Below are 20,906 nucleotides of genomic sequence, written 5' to 3'. Positions count from 1 at the left end.
AGGAGAAGGAGGGGAAGCGGGTTAAAGTTGGAAATTATTTAGGCTGATGCACGATCACGATTTTGATTTGCGGTCGTCGTCGTCGTCGTCGTCCCGACCAGGGGATTTCGGTGCGCTTGGCAAAGGCCTCGTGACAGAAAGTCGATAGGAACGTCGCTGAAAATTAATGAGCCAATCGTGTGTACCCCACGCCGCTCGAGTCCCTGGCATAATTAATGATCCCGTTATTTGTAATTTCTTCGGTTCCCTTTTCGAGCCCCCCGTCGCATTTCCCTGACGCATCCTGCTTCTTCTTCCAGGGAAATGGATCAATTTTGCCTTGATCGGGAGGAGGAGGAGGAGAAAGGATTGGACGATTACATTGATTTGACAAATTTTTATTTACGGATATTATTTAATTATCGTGAAAAAGAAGGAAGCATCGAAGGAACTGAATTGAATATTTCATGGTGATTTTTGTTATTGAGTGAAGAGTATCTTTCAGAGTATCGATATTGGAACTTGGAATTCATTCTCTTTGATATGATTATTTTAATATTTCAGCTTTCGTGAAATGTGATCGTTTTTTTAATATTTTAGAGTACATCGTAACGAAGGAGGATTGTATAAAAGCTCGATTCAAAAGGTTTTGTAATCTGGAAAATACACTTTTTTTTTTTCCTTTTTGAGAAGTACGATTCACTCAAGTTGAAAATTAGCATGGGATAATGACAGGTTTGTAAAATGTCGAGCTCGAAAGAGCCTAGTGGTTCACCTGTTCCTCATGAATTGCAAAATTTGAACCGTAACTCTGTTTCTAGCGGTTGCATCATCACGAAAGTATTATTCATCGCCTTCTTGCTCACCTACATTAAAGTTCGCTGACCAAAATCCTAACGTCTGCAGACTTTCAAGTAGAAAAGTATCGAAAAAATTCTTTGTTTGTTTTTAAAGCCTCACGCTCGAGAAAGCTCCGCTTTAAATCGCCAGGAATAGATCAACTTTGCTTCTTCCATCGGCGAGTGAATAAGTTTTTTAGATTTGAATTTTTTCCTTCCATGCTTTTGAAATAACCATATCACTCGACGAAATCCATCCAATTTTCCACGTAAGTTAATCATATTATAATTTTTCTTCTTCTTTTCGTATCGATTTAATCTCTCGTCTGTTTGATAGAAAATTAATTCAATTATTTAATAATATTCGATGATTCGGAAATCGAAAGTGAAATTTATATTTTTATATCAAGATAATCGTACACGATATTTCTCCAACAGAGATGTATCAAGAACAATTATTTCTTCTCTTTGAAAAGAAAGAGAAAAATATAAGAAATACAGAAGCCAAGTAAAATCAAAACAAGGATTACATTATCGTTCCAAAACAAGAAATTAAGAATATTCGACGTAATAATTCATCATCCATTTACTCGTCGGGAACAATAACAAAAGAGGGGAAAAGAAATAGGAGAAAAAAGAAATCCTTCGATAATTACCTTTGATGGGGAACAAAGGTAATACGAACGTACAATCACGAAAGGAAGAATTTCTGCCACATTGTTGTACACAACGTTGAATCGAGAAGGCAGGCCGCCCATCCCCTGTCACGCGTCGAGGAGGAGCGACTTGGACGTGGCCGATTATCGATGATCGGCCACGTCGTGGCCATTGACGCGTGACACACGCGGGTGGAGTCGCATTGTTCTTCGTGCAGGCTGGGAGAGGCCTTAATTACACCGCCGCACCCCGTGTACTACGTTTGATTTGCGTGGCCGTTACGTTAATTACGAGCGGACAGCTACACGCCCGAGTTGAACGACTCGAGCGAGCCCCTCCAATTCCTAACTTGTTTTTAACTCGTTCTATCTATTAATTTTTACTCCGTTTTTTTTTTTTTTTTATGTAGGAGGAATTTAGAGAGTAAGATTTCTAATTTATTTTTATCGTTTTATCAGTAATTAATTTTTACTTCGATTTTTCGCGAGGAATTTAAAGAGTAACGTTTCTCGAAGTAAGTTTTGAGAAGTGTAAGGATAAATAATTCTATTTCCCTAACTTATTTTATTATCGTTAATTAATTTTGAGAAATGTAAGAATAAGTAGTTCTACTTTCCTAACTTATTTTATTATCGTTAATTTTTACTTCGTTTTTTCGTGAAGAATTTAAAGAGTATTTCTCCAAGTAAATTGAGAAGTATAAGAATAAGTTCTAATTTTATTTTCCTAACTTATTTTATTATCGTTCTATCGTTAATTTTTACTTCGATTTTTCTAATTTATGGTTTTATCATTAATTAATTTTTACTTCGATTTTTCGTGAGGAATTTAAATAGTAGTGTTTCTCGAAGTAAATTTTGAGAAGTAAGAATAAGTAATTCTATTTTCCTAACATATTTTTATCGTTAATTAATTAATTTTTACTTCGTTTCTTTTTGTTCGCGAAGAATTTATTTAAAGAATAACATTTCTCGAGTTAATTTTTGAAAAGCGTAAGGATTAAATAATTCTATTCAGATATTGGTATAATTTTGAATTAAGGACAGATTTCAAATTGAATTTTCCGCCGTTTTGGAAACGTTCTCCGAAAAGTCGTCGTCCACTCGACACCCGTGCAATTCTACGCGAAGCTTAACACGGGTCCAGCCCTTAGGGGCGCGCGAGATCTACGAGGACGGACGAAGCATAGTTGAATCAAGCATCCCTTTCTCGTTTTCCCACCGCATTTTCTCGCGCCAGGATCGACCGTCACATCGCCGTCACCATTTAACGTTCATTATTTTGTGAACGAGTGATCGTTCCGTTCCGTCTCGTTGATAAATGATCCCGTTGCGGTTTATATCCCTCCTCCCACATTCGCCAAATGAATTCTACGCGAAAATACGCGCCGTTGCCCGGCTCATTGTCAGTGTTCCACCCTTCTTTTTCCCCTCCACTCCTCGCCCAGATTATAATCGCGCGGGTTTTTCATTTTGTTCGGCGGTTGTTGGACGGATGAGGCACGTGGTAGTAGTGTTTTTTAACATTTAGTAGCCTTGAATTTTAATTCCCGGTTATTTCACGGTACGCTCCCGTTATTTGTTTCTCTCCTTTCTCTCTCTCTCTCTCTCTCTCTCTTTCTCTTTCGTTTTCCACCATCCTTCGTTTCGCACGACGATGGTATTGTTACGATGATCGCGTTGGCGGGGAGGGGGGACGATTCGAACGCAATGCGGAAGAAATTGAAGGAATTGAAATGTGTTGCGGATTGCGTTTAATCGTTGCTGTCTTCGAAAGTTGCAGTAAAGAAAATAAAATTCAATTTCTTTTCGTTCTTTAATCTTTTCCCCAAATTCTTTCGAGATTCAATTACTTCAGTAATCTTCTTCTTGTACATCTCGATAGCGAAGGAATTTTTATCAATTCTCTTCAAAAATTGAGGAAACTGCGTTAGACAATTCAAAAAAAAAAAAAAAATTCCTTCAATCTTTTCCTGAAATTCTTTCAAGATTCAATTATCTACGATCAGTGATCCTCTTTCTGTACATCGGAAAAATTGAGGAAATTGCGTTAGACAATTGAAAAAAAAAATATCAATACTAATATTGCTCATTAATTATATAAAAAAAAAGAAAATAAAATTTAAATTCTTTCCTCCCTTTAATCTTTTCGAAATTCTTTCGAGATTCAATTATCTACGATCAGTGATCCTCTTTCTGTACATCTCAATACAATGGAATTTTTATCAATTCCCTTGAAAAATTTAATCGTATAAAATTAATTGTATAAAAAAAAAGAAAATGAAATTCAAATTCTTTCCTCCCTATAATCTTTTCCTGAAATTCTTTCGAGATTCAATTATCTACGATCAGTGATCCTCTTTCTGTACATCGGAAAAATTTAGACAATTCAGAAAGAAAAAATTCCAATACCGATACTGCGATCAATTGCATCAAAAAGAAAATTTTTTTGGAATATCAGTGGTACATGCTCACTCAGAAAATTCCATAGAACTATTTACCCCCTCCCAATTCGTTCAAGGACAAGATCCAACCCGGACAGAAACGCAGAGCGATCGAAGATCGATTCGATTCGAGGCATGGAATGGCCTCGTCGGATGAAATCGCGTTTGGGTACGCGAATCGTGGGAGAGAGAGTTGGCAAACTCTGAGTCGAGCCCCAATAATTCAGAGACAAATTCTATGGTGGCTCCGTGGAACCAGGCATGGTGGCAGGACAAAGGCCTTGCAGCCAGGGGACAAAAGGGTCCACCAGGATTGACCCTTCTCGCGAAACTTGTCGCGTCTCCTCTTCCCTCCTCTTGCATTCTCCTGTCCTGCTCGCTCTCCTCCATTCTTCCCTCCTCTCTGTCTCCACTTCGGGAACCACGCACGGGATAAATGAATGCGTGCAGCTGCGGTTGAATTAAAGAGTGTGAACCATGGCTGAGGAGGAACTGCAAGGGTTGAAAATAAAGGGTAAATAAAGGTTCTTGAACGAAAAAGCTCGAGAATAGGGGATGTTGGATGTTTTTTTATTATTTTCTTCGTTTTGTTTAACAATGATTTACGATATAAAATTGTTTCTATTCAAGGTAATTATAATTCCAGTTGGCAAAATTTGCCTATTTTGTAGAGGAACGAGGAGAGAAAGAGAGAGAGAGAGTGGAAAATGGCGGTGTACGCTATATTTAAAACCGCACGCAAATTAATGCCTACCAGTTGGCGAGCAATAAAGTGCGGCTAAAGCGAGTTTAGGAAGCTTGTAACCGTGTGCTAACCCATTCACCCTAATTATGGATTCCGTTCCATTGCCTTCTCCCTTTCCTTTTTTTTAACTCCTCCTACTCCCCTTCAGCTTCGTTTAATTAATATTCCTTCTCCGGTCACGTCGATTCCTTTCCTCCCCCTCTCCCTCTCAAAGAGGAAAATTACATTTCCACTACTTTATTTCCGACACGCTACTTTTTCTTGGGAAATTCGAAGGGAATAAAGATTTTAATGTTTCTCAAGCATTCGTTTGTTTAAAAATTAACAGGAATGATAATTTTGATATTGCTTTTTTTAAAATGCATAAAAATAAATTTGATTCGTTTTGTTATAATATATTTTGTATCTATAATTCTTTTGAATAAAACATAATTATTCCTGCAAATTTATTTGGAAGTATATATATATATTGCGAATTTTTCTTCAGAGAAAACAATCTTCTTCTCGTAAAATTTATAGAAAAATTTCTGGAAAGATATTTCGCTCGTAACAATCGGTGGTTGATATGAAATAAAGGGGAGAACAGGGAATACGGTTCGTAAATTACGATTAATCGATTCTGCGGCGAGATTATCGCTATAATTGGACAATGATCGAGCGGTGATTCAGTCGAGCGAAACGTTGCCATTTTTCCTACGGCAATCTCCAGTTGCGCTTTTTCTCTTCTCTCTTTTCTCTCTCTCTCTCTCTCTCTCGATTCGAAGTTTCTTTTTTTTTTTTTTCCCTCCCTCAACATCTGCTTCTCCTTCCTCTCTCGTCGAGTTAGTTAATTTAAAATGGAATTATGTGCAAACAAAGGTTGTGAAATTTCCGGCAGTGGAAAATTTTAGAAAGCTTTGGATTAAATTGAAATTAGGATCAGAAAACTATACGGATGTTCGAGGAAAGGAAAAATGAAGGAAGATACACGCGTAACATTCATAAAACAATTATCGTTTTACGAAATGATAATATAATTATTTCTCTCAAAAAAAGAAAGAAAAATAATTCTTTCAGAGATAATTTTTCAATAATTTTCGTCTCTTAATTATATTACGCGATAACACGCCAAAATAATCGACGAGCGGAAATAGAGATATCGTATTCTCGATTTTATTATCGCGAAACTCTCCTCTGAACCGGGCTTCTCGAATCTTTACAGACAGCTGGCCATCATGGACGTTGAGGCAGCGCTGCTGGAGAACTCTCCAACACTGTCGACCATCTCGTCGGATTGCACCGACACCACGTATTCGGGCCCCGGCTCGCCCTATTCCCCGGAATCGCCCATCATCGTCACCTCGTCCTCGTACAAGAAAACAAAGGATGACGAGGTCACGCCTAGGCCGACACCCAGGCATCCACTACCGCCCAGGAAGCCCAACTTCCGGATACGACCGCCCTATCTCATGATTTGCATCAGCATCATAGAGGTGAGCCTCGAAAATTGATTTGCTTTTTCATCCTCGAGAAGATCCGTCCGCGGATTTAAATTTAAATAAATCGAGATCGAATATATACGTCGTCAATTTTTATTCAACATCAAATTAATCGAAGTTGATTTTGTTGTACAATTACTTGCACAAATTTGTGTGCTTTTGGTATTAAAATATTTTAATAGTTATTTTATTTCTTATATATTTCTTCAAATCGATAGTTCTAAACAAATTTGTATGCTTTTGGTATTAAAATATTTTAATAGTTATTTTATTCCCTATACATTTCCTCAAATCGATAGTTCTAAACAAATTTATGTGCTTTTGGCAAAATATTTTAATAATTATTTTATTCCCTATACATTTCCTCAAATCGATAGTTCTAAACAAATTTGTGTGCTTTTGGCAAAAAATATTTTAATAGTTATTTTATTTCTTATTCATCTGTTCAAATCGATGATTCTAATATAAAAAATATTGTAATTTAATTAAATATTATTATTAAAAGAATTGTTTTATTGAATATAATAATATCAGTTTATCAAACAAGTAACATTATACATATATAGATTTCTTTATTCAATGTGCTAGTTCTTTTTTTTTTTTTTTGTTAATCTTCAGGAAGAGTTTTGGTAATTTTTAAAGCAATTTTCATAATAATGGTATCGAGTATATAAATGGCATTTCATTTTTTTTTTTTTTTTAAGGATACGAAATTAACGTGTCAAAGAGTGACTAGGAAATTTGAAGTAGAAATGATTACGACAATTTGGGAAACTGGATATGTGTTTTTGAATAGTTAAGTAAGACTTATAATTGGAGATAGAGCGTGGAAGTTAGTTGCGGGATGTTTTTGAATGGGTTGTAAACTGCAGGTGTAATTTACGAACCGGGGTGAGAATTAATTTGGACTTGGAAATTGCTCGGAATGATTTATGACTTATTAAAGAAAATGTATCGAAATTTAATTCGGATGCAAGGAGTAGTTATTCAACGAATCGTGTTTCTGATTAAATTATAAGAAGCAGACTTTTTTTTTTTTTTTTTTACTTCTTCGTTTATCGCGTTTCAAAAGGAAATACGTGAAATTAAATATTAATCTTTTGATGGAGTTTAATTTCCAGAAGGCGAACTATTTAAATTCCTTCTGCTTCTTATATCGAGATAAATGGATCCAGAATTTTAAAAGGAATTTCTTCGTCTTGGACGCTTAATCGTTAATAATAACGCTTAAATGTAAAGTAATAAGGATATTTTTATTAAAAATTAGAAAACTTGTCCTGTCTTCTTTTCTTCTTTTTTTATTCTTCAACATTAACTATTAATATTTAATTAATCAGAAATATCTATGGATATTTCTTTTAATACATCCTTAAAATAAACTTTTCTTAAAATTGATCATTTCATTTCATATTATCAACTAATCTTATTTACATATAGTTTCGAAACTAAACGAAAACTTCGAGATTACACACGAAATTACATCCACCTATAGCACTTCAAAAAAAAAGAAAAAACGCGTAATATCATGCAAGTAAGGATGCCTCGACTAAGAAATTTCGATCTCGCGTCTGTACCGACTCGTCCAACCTCGAAAAATTTCCCATTAACCGAGCTAATGCTCGTCGTTGAAGCCTGTTGAAGAGACCGATGTGGAATCCGTCTCAATTATTCGCACGAGTTCACGAAGGAATATCGTCGTGCCGGTAGATTTCAAGAAACTCTGAAAGAAACGAAACGAAACGAGGAAAAAAAAAGAAAGAAAGAAAGAAAGAAAATGAAGGAGAAGGAGAGGAAGAAGAGGATGGAAGAATGATAAAAAGAGAGAGGAGGATAGAGGGAAAAAAATGGAGGGAGGCGAGACGTTCCTCCATGCTCTACTCCTTACATCTTTCCTTACCTTTTTCTAGTACATATATATATATATATATATATATATATATATATATACACTTCTTTCCTTGGACTTTTTCCCTCTGGCTCGATAATAATTCCAGGGGAGCTTATTCGAGCACTTCCGGGGGATCGTCGGCACGAGGAGCGAACGTGGCGGATAAAATGCTGGGAGGAGGAGGAGGAGGAGGAGTTTAAAGCCGCCAACTTGAATCGCGCTCTTCTTTTCTTTTCCACCGGGCAAAGTCTTGGTGCAATAAAACAGAAGTTAACGGTGTCGACGGGAGTTAATGAAACGAGAAAGGGGTGTGGAGGAATGGCGGCCACCGAGAGGGGTGGGGAGAGGCGATTCGAAGATCGGATTTCGGGGCAGCGATAATCGGGCAGAATTCGAGGCGAAACGATTATTTTACCGGGGGATGATGTTCTTGGAACGGTTATTGCCGTTGTTCTGAATTTTCCTCTTCCCGAGATTATTCGGAGGATAGATTTGGGTATCGGGAAAATTAAAGACAAGGGGTGATTCTCGTGTAATTTGGGCGAATTTTTTTCTTCAAATTTTCCTTTTTTTATATCGTCGTATCATTAATTCGATTTTAATCTTTTCAGATTGGGGAAAAAAGAAAAGGAACGATTTGGATATTGAAAAAATTATTTTAAAATTTAAAAATAATATATTATTATACGAATAATTCTAGTAAAGTTGATATCGATATTTATTCAGAAGTATAATAAGAAGATAAAGTTTCGAGATTCGCCATCTTGAATCCTAACCTTAATTTTGCGCGAATCAAGGAATTTGCCCAGAATCGAGTAAAATCCATACTCTTCCCGCGATAAACGGCATTCCAACGTAACGGCTCTCTCTCTCTCTCTCTCTCTCTCTCTCTCTCTCTCTCTCTCTCTCTCTCTCTCTCTCTCTCTCTCTCTCTCTCTCTCTCTCTCTCTCTCTCTCTTTCTCTCTCCGGTAAAATCGGAGCGGCTGATTCGTCGAAACGGGGGTTGGTCGGGATCCAATCGGCGTTCGCGTCCAGTTTCGCGCGATGAAACGTGAACGATAACGTGGTGTGCGGGCCTTTAATGAAAACGCTGAGATAGCGGAAACGGCGATATCCGGCCCGAAACGCCGCCGAAAAGTCGACTTCCGTCCCGCTGATAATCGCACGCGTGTTTGAGTTTGTCCCGTGTTTTCTTCCAGCATTACGAAACGTAAATACAGCTCGTTGGAGAAAAAAAGAGAGCTCTGATAAATCGGCTCTGAGAACCTTAGTAGAAGGAGAAACTTTGTAAAACTGGGTTTTTTTAAATTGGAAAAGGGCTCAGCGGTTCTCAACCTGCGAAATTTTTTCGCTCTTATGGTATCGACGATTCCTGTTTTTATCGACGGTTTTAATTTCGATACTTACATTTCCTTTGACTCGATGAAATTTTCAAATTTGGAATTCTTGGATAATTATTGCGCCTTTATTCTTGTTTAATGTTCTCTTTTATTAAGTATATACGATTTTTTTTTAAGAAACTTGAGTAACGATGAAAAATAAAAGAAGGAAATTTACGAGTCGGTTACAGTACTCGGTATCAATCTCGGTTACCGGCGCCATTTTATTTCCTCGGAGCCGTGTAATAAAATGCGTTATATTCGAATAGAAGATAAAATTGTTTCTTTAAAATTGTAAGATATTTTATTATATTTTATATAATTGTAGATCCGTATTCACAGTTGGTTAACAAAAGTATTTTTATAATAAAATTATGTGTACATCTTCTAAAGATGGAAATATATTTTTAATTCAATATTCATTATAACTTCTTAGATCGAAACTTTTTCTTCTCGAAATATAAAATTGAAATTATAATATATATATATTTATATATTACAACATTTGATATATAATACTTCACTGTATAAATTGAAATTATAATATAATTATCGATAATAATATTATAATTAATGTGGAAATTGTATTTGAAGTAGAATATTTCGGAGAAATTCTATAATAATGCAAACTCCACGATATCGATTTCCACGTGTTAACAATCGTGTTCAACGACGAAAATCTAGAGCTACATAATTCAATTTCGTCTTTTGGTAAAAATACATGTGTATAGGGCAAGTGTAAAATTTTATAGTTGGGCGAGAAATACTGCTGCCGAGTCGTATCCGCTTGTTTCCACGGTTATACTCGATAGTTTATGATTTATTTAATGGGGGAAAAGCATTTTTCTGGTGCACGACCAATCCATATACGTTATCGTTCGTTCCCGAGTGATGCAATATCTCCGGCAACTCTGACCAATAGCCTCTGAAAGTGCATTTTTTCCCTCCCCCGCCCATCTAAGACCGAATCCCTCTCGTTGGAAATAAAATTTCACGATTTCGAAACGGAAACGAAACACAGAGAAACTTTCTATTCGATCATCCGCAGTTACTTAAAAGATTGCAGCTGAAATTATGACTTCAAATGGTTGGATAATACGTTTATATACAAAAGAAAAGATGATTGGATAGTTTTTTCAAAGTTTTTTTAAGTTTCGAAAATAAGTGACAAGGAAAATATAATGATAATTATATAATGATTATTTTACAAGATATTTTTATATCGTATAAAAATTTGGTTTATTTATTTATTAGTTATATTAGCAATTTTAGGTTTGCATTAGATGTAACGAGATGCAGATAGAGCTGTATCTATTTTTATCTCGTTTCTGTCTAATGGAAACGTAAATTGTTTATAATTTAATAAATCAACTGATATATTCTTTCATATTAATTTTTCTATTCGTTTTGATTTCTAGAATTGACTCTTCACGGATATATTATACACTCTGTGCAATATCTATTATTATTATTATATTGCAAGATTACGAATTTGATGAATACAAATCGAGTTTAAAGGATAATAAATAATTTGCAAATAATTTTGTTCGTGTTACTTCAAGGGATAATCTATTGGAACGAAATCATTCATAAAATATCCTTTCCATTTATCGAGATGAATAAATTTTCATAGGACACAGGGCACGTCAAAACATCCACGAGAACATCAATACTTTTTTTCCTCCATTTTTCATTTCTTTTTTTCTTTTTTTTTTTTTTCTCTCCTTTTTTTCAGCTAAAACTGGATCGTTGTCAGAGGCGTATAGTTGTCAGGCTAGAAACACCTGTCGTCATCGAACCATTTCTCTCGATTTGACCAGATTCTGATTGGCTGAAATTTTTCGGCCGATCCTATCACTGATAATAAAGCCGAAAATTCGCATATACGCAATAAGCATTGAAGTGGATTTGATTAAAATTTATGGAAATTTTATTATTTGAAATTTTAATTTCTTTTTTTTAACAGTTTGTTAAAAATCTTCTGCGTAAAACGTATAACACGGTGATTATTAAAATGTAATTAAACATTTGCATATTTTCTCTCTATAAAGATATGATATCACAAATATTGATGTATTAAAAATAATAAATAAAAATAATAATGAAAAAAAACTAAGAGTAATAAAGGAAAATTATCTTTCAACATTTAGAAATCAAATATTTGGATTCTATTTCTCAAGAATCTTAGAAGAATCAAAAATATTTAGAAAATGATTAAAAAAGTGTTTAATTTCTGAACATATATAACAAATTAAAGAGATAAGTGTGAAAAAGATGAAATATATTAAATCTGTGAATAAATAAATACATCTTAGAACATTGTTCAATTATTTATAATCAAGAAAAATTATTAAACAAATTATTGATCCGATAAATGGCTTAAAGAAATAAAAATATGGAAGGAAACTATAAAACAAGTAAGTATAACAAATTTACAAATTAGAATTAACTAAAATGATTAAAAAATGTTTTTGTTTCTGAAAACATAACATCAAAATAATATAAATGTAAAGGTGAAAATAAAGATAAGTATATTAAAATCTAAAAATTTTATACTATTTTTTTTTTCAGTTATATTCTCCTATATCAAAAAATCAATTTGAGAAAACTTAGTCGATTTCCGTATTAGGAAAATATAAATTAAAAGGAGGTCTCCCAAGAAATTTTTTCAAGAATTTTAGCAGTTCTTGGAAACGACATCAAATTCTTGGAAATAACAAAACATTCTTGGAATTATCGAAACTCTCGAGCGAATGAAATTCGCAGTCAATTTTTTACCTTTCTATTAGAAGAAATTGACAGAAGATTGCTCAGACAAATTCAAATACCATGAGAATTGGACCGATTAGCAACATCATTCTCAAGAAGATTTATACAACAGCAACCCCTATATCGCTATCATCATTTCAACATCTTCAAGTTGAAACTGAAGTGCCAAGACAACATAATCGCGAGCAACCAACATACATATAAATGTAATATAGTTATATAAGTATAAATTATATATGTCATGTAAAATAATAAATTGTAAATAAATTACTATGTAATGTAAAATAATTGTATATGTAATGTACAATATTTAATATTTAATAAACGAATATTATACATATCTTCTATTTTTTTTATTTTTTTCCTTCATTTTCCCTTTCCCTAAAAATTTTTCCAAACCTTTAACTTTTTTACAGAAAAAAACATATAAAGAGCTGGCACTAAAAATTTCTCGCAGACATCGATCGTGCAAAATTTTTGCCCAATTTTCGACTTTTTAACAGGAGAATATGACAACTAAGGAGGTGGCACTAAAAATTCTTAGACAGAGGCGAAGGTTTCTAAGTTTTCTGCCCAAATTTTCGACTTTTTAACAGGAGAATATGACAACTAAGGAGGTGGCACTAAAAATTCTTAGACAGAGGCGAAGGTTTCTAAGTTTTCTGCCCAAATTTTCGACTTTTTAACAGGAGAATATGATAACTAAGGAGGTGGCACTAAAAATTCTTAGACAGAGGCGAAGGTTTCTAAGTTTTCTGCCCAAATTTTGGACTTTTTAACAGGAGAATATGATAACTAAAGAGGTGGCACTAAAAATTCTTAGACAGAGGCGAAGGTTTCTAAGTTTTCTGCCCAAATTTTCGACTTTTTAACAGGAGAATATGATAACTAAGGAGGTGGCACTAAAAATTCTTAGACAGAGGCGAAGGTTTCTAAGTTTTCTGCCCAAATTTTCGACTTTTTAACAGGAGAATATGACAACTAAGGAGGTGGCACTAAAAATTCTTAGACAGAGGCGAAGGTTTCTAAGTTTTCTGCCCAAATTTTCGACTTTTTAACAGGAGAATATGATAACTAAAGAGGTGGCACTAAAAATTCTTAGACAGAGGCGAAGGTTTCTAAATTTTCTGTCCAAATTTTCGACTTTTTAACAGGAGAATATGATAACTAAAGAGGTGGCACTAAAAATTCTTAGACAGAGGCGAAGGTTTCTAAGTTTTCTGCCCAAATTTTCGACTTTTTAACAGGAGAATATGATAACTAAGGAGGTGGCACTAAAAATTCTTAGACAGAGGCGAAGGTTTCTAAGTTTTCTGCCCAATTTTTCGACTTTTTAACAGGAGAATATGATATCTAAAGAGGTGGCACTAAAAATTCTTAGACGGAGTCCAGTTTTTCAAAGTTTCTCGTCCAAATTCTCAGCTTTTTAACAGGAGAATATGATAACTAAGGAGGTGGCACTAAGAATTTCTCGCAGCCGTCGATCTTGCAGTCTTTCTGGTCCAATTTTCTTTTATGTATTAAATTTTTTATTTTTACGTAGGATTTTTTTGATATTTGTTTATTGTTTTTTAAATTGTATTGATTATTTTTAACAGGAAAAAGGATATTTGTGGAATTTATGTTGGTAGAGGATAAGTTGATGGGTATAAAATAAAAAATCGAATATAAAAAGAAAAATGAAGGCTTTATTATATAAATGTTTGTACATGTTGTAATATACATATATCTATACATATAAATATACTATAAATATATAATATTAATATGTATATATATAATATTTTATGATTGAATATATATATATACATATTAAGAAATTTTTTTTATAAAATTTTTGTAATAAAATTTATTAGTTGAACAATTTACAATATATTTAATAATTATTAACATTTAGACACAAATATATTTAAGAATAAAATTCTATAAAATCAAAGTTACACGTTAGAGCAATTTTTCGTCTTAATAATTTTTCAGAGTTTTATTCTCAAATATATTCGTGCTATTACAATTGAAATAACAAAATCTTATTACATATTCTTTTTCTTACATTCTAATATACATTATATATACATTTTCTTAATTATTTCTTAATTACTTATATTTCAATTGGCTTCGCTTCATCTGAATTCGCATCACAGGTGATTTCTGGATAATGCAGCGTCTTTTCTCTCGCACGATGTGTCAATTATCATTCATAATAACACGAAGGGATATTCAGATCGTTCATTATTTAAAGGCTGACAACGACGGCGGTTTATTCGGCATTAAACAAGCAGTTTTGATTAATTACCATTTTGCCCGCTCGAATTTCCATACGGGAATGGAATTAATTATTCGCTAGATTGTTCATCGATAATGCGCATTCGAATTTTTAACTCTTTTGCACAGGGGATGGGTATTTTCATCCAGAAACGCATTAATGTTCTTTCTCGTGGTAATGGCAATAATTTGCAAATAATTTCGCCGATGAAAATGTTCGCAACGCGTTTTCCTCTCTCTTCTTTTTTTTTTTTTTTCCAATAGGCAACCAGATTGAAGATTTGTTCTTTTTCCATTATTACGTGCCTCTCTTTTAATGCACATTTCAGCGAATAAATCAAGATTATTCGATGATATTTATGATAAATTAATTAATTTCACACATTGTACAATATTGATGAAATGAAATAGTGTATTGGATCATTGGAATAATAATTTGCAATAATAGTTTGTACATTAATTAAATACAAATCCATCTATTGTATCAAAATCAAATTAAATTATAAAATTTCTTTATTTCGCAACATCCAGCATCCTGCAATCATTGATCAAATAAATTTTAAATAAAAAATACTTACTCTAAAAATAATTTTCTTCCCAGGAACAAATACTTTAAATACAAATACTTTTCCTCCACAATCCATATTCCTTTAACGTTAATCTAATCACGTCTATGGTGATAACAAGCCCATGAGAAATTTGCGTTAAATTTCCAATAGCTGTTAGATAAATATTCAATGTACCATGTACATGCATACTGCATACCGTGCACTGCATAACTGAAACACAAAACGTTTACAAAAACTCAAACTCTTGCACGGTTCACCATTTATCGTGCACATTATATTCATACGGTACGCCAGAACACGAGGCAATGAAATCGCATTCTGGATGACGACAGATAGCCGTACACTGTCTGGGAGACGAAGCGACGCTGCGCAGGTGGTTGGTCTACGACCCCCGTCAGAGGGTGCAAGGATGGAGGTTCGCCTCGTACATGCTGCTGCACTCGAACGCGCTTCACCTTGCGTTGAACGTGGTCATCCAGCTGGTGTTGGCCACCCCTCTCGAGGTGAGTTAATCAGACTAATTGCCTACCTTTGGCTGGCCACCCTTTACGGCGACCTCCCGCAATGTGTATCCTTCGGGTAGACCGATCGATCCGTGCCCATTCAATTCAAAAATCATTTCCCTCTTTGAAATTTCTTTTCCCTTATTTTACGATATTAGCTAGATTAAAAACGCCGTCAGGATTTTCCAATGGATCTAAATTATGGACTTATGGACTTTTATAAATTGTAATAAGAATTTATTTATATGGATACTTACGTCTCTGTAAAATTTATATATTATTGTTCTTGAATTTATTATAACGTAAAATTTTTTAGTAATTTATAATAATTCTTACATTAATTTCTTCCGATGTCCAATTTTTCTTTTCAACGTCTTTTAATTGAAACATTTATGGAAAGACGAAGAATTCTATTTTTATTTGTATTAACGAAGCATTCTGTGTTAAAATATTACAAGAAATTCTTCTAACGACATGGGAAATGTATGGGAGGAAAGAAATTATCGATGATCATAGGTGGAACAGGGTCGAATAGGAGTGGCAACCATCTATTTAGGAGGTGGCGTTTGCGGTGCACTTGGGGCATCCCTTCTTCAGCCAAGCCTTTTCTTGGTTGGTGCCTCGGCAGGTGTATATGCCTTACTTACCAGCCATCTTGCACACCTTTATTTGGTAAGTCACAAGAAATATTGTTAATTATGATATTGCGAAACATCCTTCATCTTCTCAAAATTGTAAAATTATTATTATATATGTAACAAGTTTTTTTCTTTATTTAAAAGTATTTCACTTTAATTTAACTTTTATTGCTCTTTGCTGTTCCTCCAAATTCTTCCAGAAGAACTTTTCTGGCAAAAAAAATATAAAGAAATTGTTAATTTTACTTAATTCAATTAATTTCTTAAAAACTCCTTCCTTAACCCAATTTCTTTCCAATTTCTCGATCCAATTTCATCGTTCGTAAATTCATCAAAAAACAACTCATAAACAACCATTGAACAAGAAAATTCATCTATGTATTCCAGTGTCATGGAGAGCTCCGTTATGCCGGCTGGCGGCTAGGCGCGGTACTACTCTTAGCCAGCGCGGACGTTGCTTCACTGCCAATCCCAGCCCTTCTAGGTTGCGGTCGAGTCGGTTGGGCCGCGCACGTAGCCGGTGCACTGGCAGGACCTCTTCTGGGGCTGGCTGTGTTCCCAAACCAGAGCAAAAAGGACGCAAGGGGACGAAGATTCGTCAGATTCGTTCGCCTCTTATCCGCCATCAGCGTGATGCTCCTCGTCGTAGGCGCCATCTTGGGCAACATCTACCTGATCGCCCTTCCACAACTGAGGAAACCATCCTGACAGAGGATCGAGCTGCTCGTCAAGCTCTGCAGACGATCCTTCCTTATCGTCAAGATCAGGGAAGCCGCCGAGAGCGTTTTCGAGTAGGTCCTCGTCAATCTTATCTCTTTGGAATGGGAATATTTGCCACGTTTGCTTGGACCCAGGGAGAAAATTGGAATCGTGTGAAAATTGTAGGAAGAAAGATTCGACGATGAAATCCGAGATATGAATCTTTGAATCTTGGAAATATTGTGGATTATTAATAAATAAGGAAATTTTTTACGAGGTGTGAATCGGTTAGAAGAGACATGGTGCTGATGGTTTGGAAGAATGATTGAGAAGAAATGATTTTGGAATTGAACGGAGTAAGGAATTAATTTAATATAAATTGAACTTGGAAGAATAAAAGATATCGAAAAGAGTTGTATAACACTTGAACTTTGAGAATAAACGAACAAACGATGTGCATTTAACTATAAAAAGGAAAGACATTCTGAAAAATTAGAAGAGACACGAGGAAAAGATAGTGTCCCTGAAAAATCCATTGATTTTCACTGCTTACAAAAAAAACTGCCACAAGAGAACCATCCATCAACCAAACAATTTCTCCCTCTCGAAAGAAGATAGTAATAAAAATGGAAAAAACAAGATCAATCGATCAACCAGAAAAAAAAAGAGAAAGGAGAAGAGACACGAGAGGAACCTAAGCGATTCTTACCGAAAAAAAAAAAAGGAAACGAAAGAAAATTGGTAGAATTCCAGGTAGCTCGATCGAAGTTTCTTTGAGCGTATCGACAGGAATGATCGAGAATCTCTTTTTCGAGAGAACCGCAACACCATCGTGTCCACGTTTTTAGAATATCCCCTTTAGAAGATCTAATTCTTTTTATCTTTACTTTGTGATGTCTTCGATTTGAAAAGAGAAATCTACGTTGGCCAAACTGTCTCTAATAGTGAGATTAGAGGTGATTTGTGAACGGTGTTTTTTCGAACTTTGACGAATCGTCGTCGTTCAAACGACGAATGGACACTTAGAAGAAACCGTATAAATTGCTTGCTGGACCGCGATTATTTTGTCAATACGATCGATAAAGATGATTTTGATAGATAAAAATGGTGACTGAAGAAGTTTGACGATATTTATATGTGCTTCTGGTGTATGAAAAGAAGGAATTGAGCTCGATCGACATGGAACTTTTGATTGTAGTTTTGTGAAAAAGAGAATCGAAAGAAGAAGTTGAACTGTGCAATGATCCGATAGGCTATATTTAAATGAACGTTCAGTGAATGGACAGAGAAATGAGTGCAAAAGTTAAAGAAACTGAATTATTCTAAAAGATGGATTTGGTATTCTGGCCAAAAGTTTGGAATTACCAAGTTAAGAAATTGAAAAAAGATTTAGAAATTTTATTATATAAAAATTCTTCAAAAGCCTTTAAAGAAATTAAAGAAAATTGCTAATGATACGTAATTACATAATTTTCGATTTCAATTCAATATAGGAGAGTGATTTTAAATTTTTGGCCTTAACTTTCGATGAACGAAGAAAAAGGATTTTGAAAAGTTAGACTCTTGAAGGATCCTCTAATGGATCCACATACTTATTTGCTGAGCATTCGAAGAAAACTTAAAAGTTTCTTCTTTTTCAAACGAAAAAAGTGTTAAAAAAAAAAAAGTGTCGAGAAAATCGAAGAGATTAGCCTGTTTAATAATGATCGAACTAGAATTGTTGAGCGTACTGATAAAAAAGAAGAAAGAGAGATCAAAGATTTTGAAGACTTTGAAGAATGCTTTCTCGCGAACAAGTGGACGATGAAAACTGATACAACAAAGTTGGAAGAACGTTAAATGGTCAGGATGATTTTGTTGTTGAATCGAAACGTTCGGAACAATGACAGGAAAGAATTGATAGCGAACGATGTCGATCGACGAGATAATTGTTGAAGTGACGAGTGTACAATCGACTAGCAGTAAGCCTGAAATCCGTTGATTGGTAAAATATCGCTAGGCCGTTGTCCCTGATTGTGTGAAAACCGATGAACAGAAGAGATATAATAATTGTTTCTCTTTCCAAGTTTTTTGTAATTTATTTCATTCAATAATTTTCCTCCATTTTCTATTATTGAAAAATTATTATTCCAATTAAAAGAATAACTATTGTTATCAATACTCTATATAAAATATTTATATTTAATATAATTCTTAATATTTCAAGTTCATTAAAAATTTTAATGTCTTAGCAATTTTTAAATTTCTTTTTCTCAATTAAAATACTCTGTATATAACATTCAACTGTAGATATAAATATTAAACAAACATTTTCTTTGTTTCATATATTATATTTCAATTTTATTATAACTTTTAAATATTCTTAAATTCTTTTAGAAACTTCTTATCATATTGAAAAAAAAGAAAACCTCGGTTCATTCGATTTTCCACAAATTCAGGAACATTAATTAATAAGAACGTTCTAAAATAATTCTTCGCTATAGATTACCAATTAAAATAGGGATAAGTATTCGGTATTTAATGGCGGCTGCAAAACACGAATTTCCTCCTTCATCGCTCGTTTCTCTCCTGATCCCGTGGACGAAATCTGGTAAAAATTGGACGAGAAATTTTCAGAATCGACACAACGATGCTTTCTCGATCGAGGTGGATGGTCGTCGACGTCGAGGACGTCGTTGTCGTCGAAGATGACGCGTGAGAACGACCTGATTTCCTTCTGAAAAATCGTACGACTACCTTTTATCAATTTTATGCGTCTCGTGTAACACTTACTATATAGTTCAATTTTTGCATAATGGAATGGATTTTACGAATCGTTTGCGTCTATTGGAAATTTTAATATTTTTCTTAAATTTAATTCGAATGGCAATATCGTACGATTTTTGAATATTTGATATCTGATCTAATCTTTTGCGCTCTGATTCTTCATCGATTTATATCAAGTCATAGATAAGAGCGATTTTAAAAATTGGTTAGAAATTTGAAAAATATCCTATATTTAAAATATAGGATGAAAATTTCTTTTCCAGAAAATGCCTAAATTTTGTATTTTCTATAAATTGAGGAATTTTTCTAAAAAAAATACGAAAACCAATATCTCCGAAAAGGGGATGAAAATTAATTTTAAAAACACTGCCAATATTCCGTCCTTTTACAATAAAGTAGACAGAAAGGATTTTTCCATTGTATCGTCAAATTTTTATATCTTCGTATCTTGTTATTATAAATATCCTTCACATTGAATTTTCCCTTTATTATTTACCAATTTCCATATTTCATGCATATCTTCCATATTGTTTTCTCTATATATAATATTCTTCTTTCACGGAATATTTTCCATTTTCATATTTCAAAACTTACTATATATATACATACATATATTTTCCCTTCCAGATATAAAATTTTTCCTTTCAATATTGTCTCTCTTCGCATGTACACTTATATTTCTCATTGAACCAGAAACCTTCTGATTTTCATATCTCGTAATTCATCATCGTGGATATTTTTATCGGAAGGACAAGGTTCATTTTCATTTTTTTTTTTTTTTGATTCTATCCAAATTTTTCCAACGTTCAAACTCGCGCCTTTATCCGATATAACGGATGAATGGAGAAAGGGAAAAAAAGGTAGGGGAATGAAAAGAGGGATGAGTGAAAAGAAAGAAAAATGGCGGTGTCGTCCAGGGCCTGCTAATGGACTCATTAATAAGGCTCCCCCAAGAGGGATTCTTGGCCCCGGACGTTGGTGGAAGGTGAAATTCACGCTCCACTGGCGTCTCGGAGGACATATTCGCATGAACAGGATGATTAGGCGAGAACTTGCGAGAATTGCTGTGTTGCTACGAATTCCTCTGGCTGTGAATGCGGCAGGGCCACCGCAATGGAATTTCTCAATTGAGCATTCTAAACTTGCATCGTTTCAAAAGTTCAGTAGTTTCTGCTGGTGGCTCGTTTTTGCAAAGATTTTTATTTCCATTCTTAATCTAATTTGATCTTAAATGATTAAATATAATTGTTAAATTATTGAATAACAATTCTTTTCACCAATTCTTTTTTCA

The 20,906-nt window shown here is 34.0% G+C and overlaps 1 protein-coding gene across 15 annotated transcripts in view; it reads left to right on the top strand.

Moving 5' to 3' along the window:
• Positions 1-17,572, top strand: part of LOC725894 (protein rhomboid) — a 145,740-nt gene extending 128,168 nt beyond the window's left edge. For 12 of the 15 annotated variants that reach the window (XM_016911213.2, XM_026439617.1, XM_026439616.1 and 9 more), the window contains 4 exons: positions 5,865-6,135; positions 15,342-15,512; positions 16,029-16,184; positions 16,538-17,572. In XM_016911213.2, coding sequence (XP_016766702.1) covers positions 5,865-6,135; positions 15,342-15,512; positions 16,029-16,184; positions 16,538-16,858 — 919 coding nt within the window. In that variant the 3' untranslated portion in view covers positions 16,859-17,572. Of the gene's footprint in view, positions 1-299; positions 450-571; positions 715-800; positions 1,088-1,256; positions 1,493-3,779; positions 4,433-5,864; positions 6,136-15,341; positions 15,513-16,028; positions 16,185-16,537 lie in introns of those variants that run through there. The other 3 variants (XM_026439620.1, XM_026439622.1, XM_026439623.1) reach the window with 3 other exon arrangements.
• The last annotated feature ends 3,334 nt before the right edge of the window (positions 17,573-20,906 follow it).

Source organism: Apis mellifera, linkage group LG3 (assembly GCF_003254395.2).
Source record: "Apis mellifera strain DH4 linkage group LG3, Amel_HAv3.1, whole genome shotgun sequence".
Lineage (NCBI taxonomy): Eukaryota > Metazoa > Arthropoda > Insecta > Hymenoptera > Apidae > Apis > Apis mellifera.
This window is presented reverse-complemented; position numbering and strand designations above follow the sequence as displayed.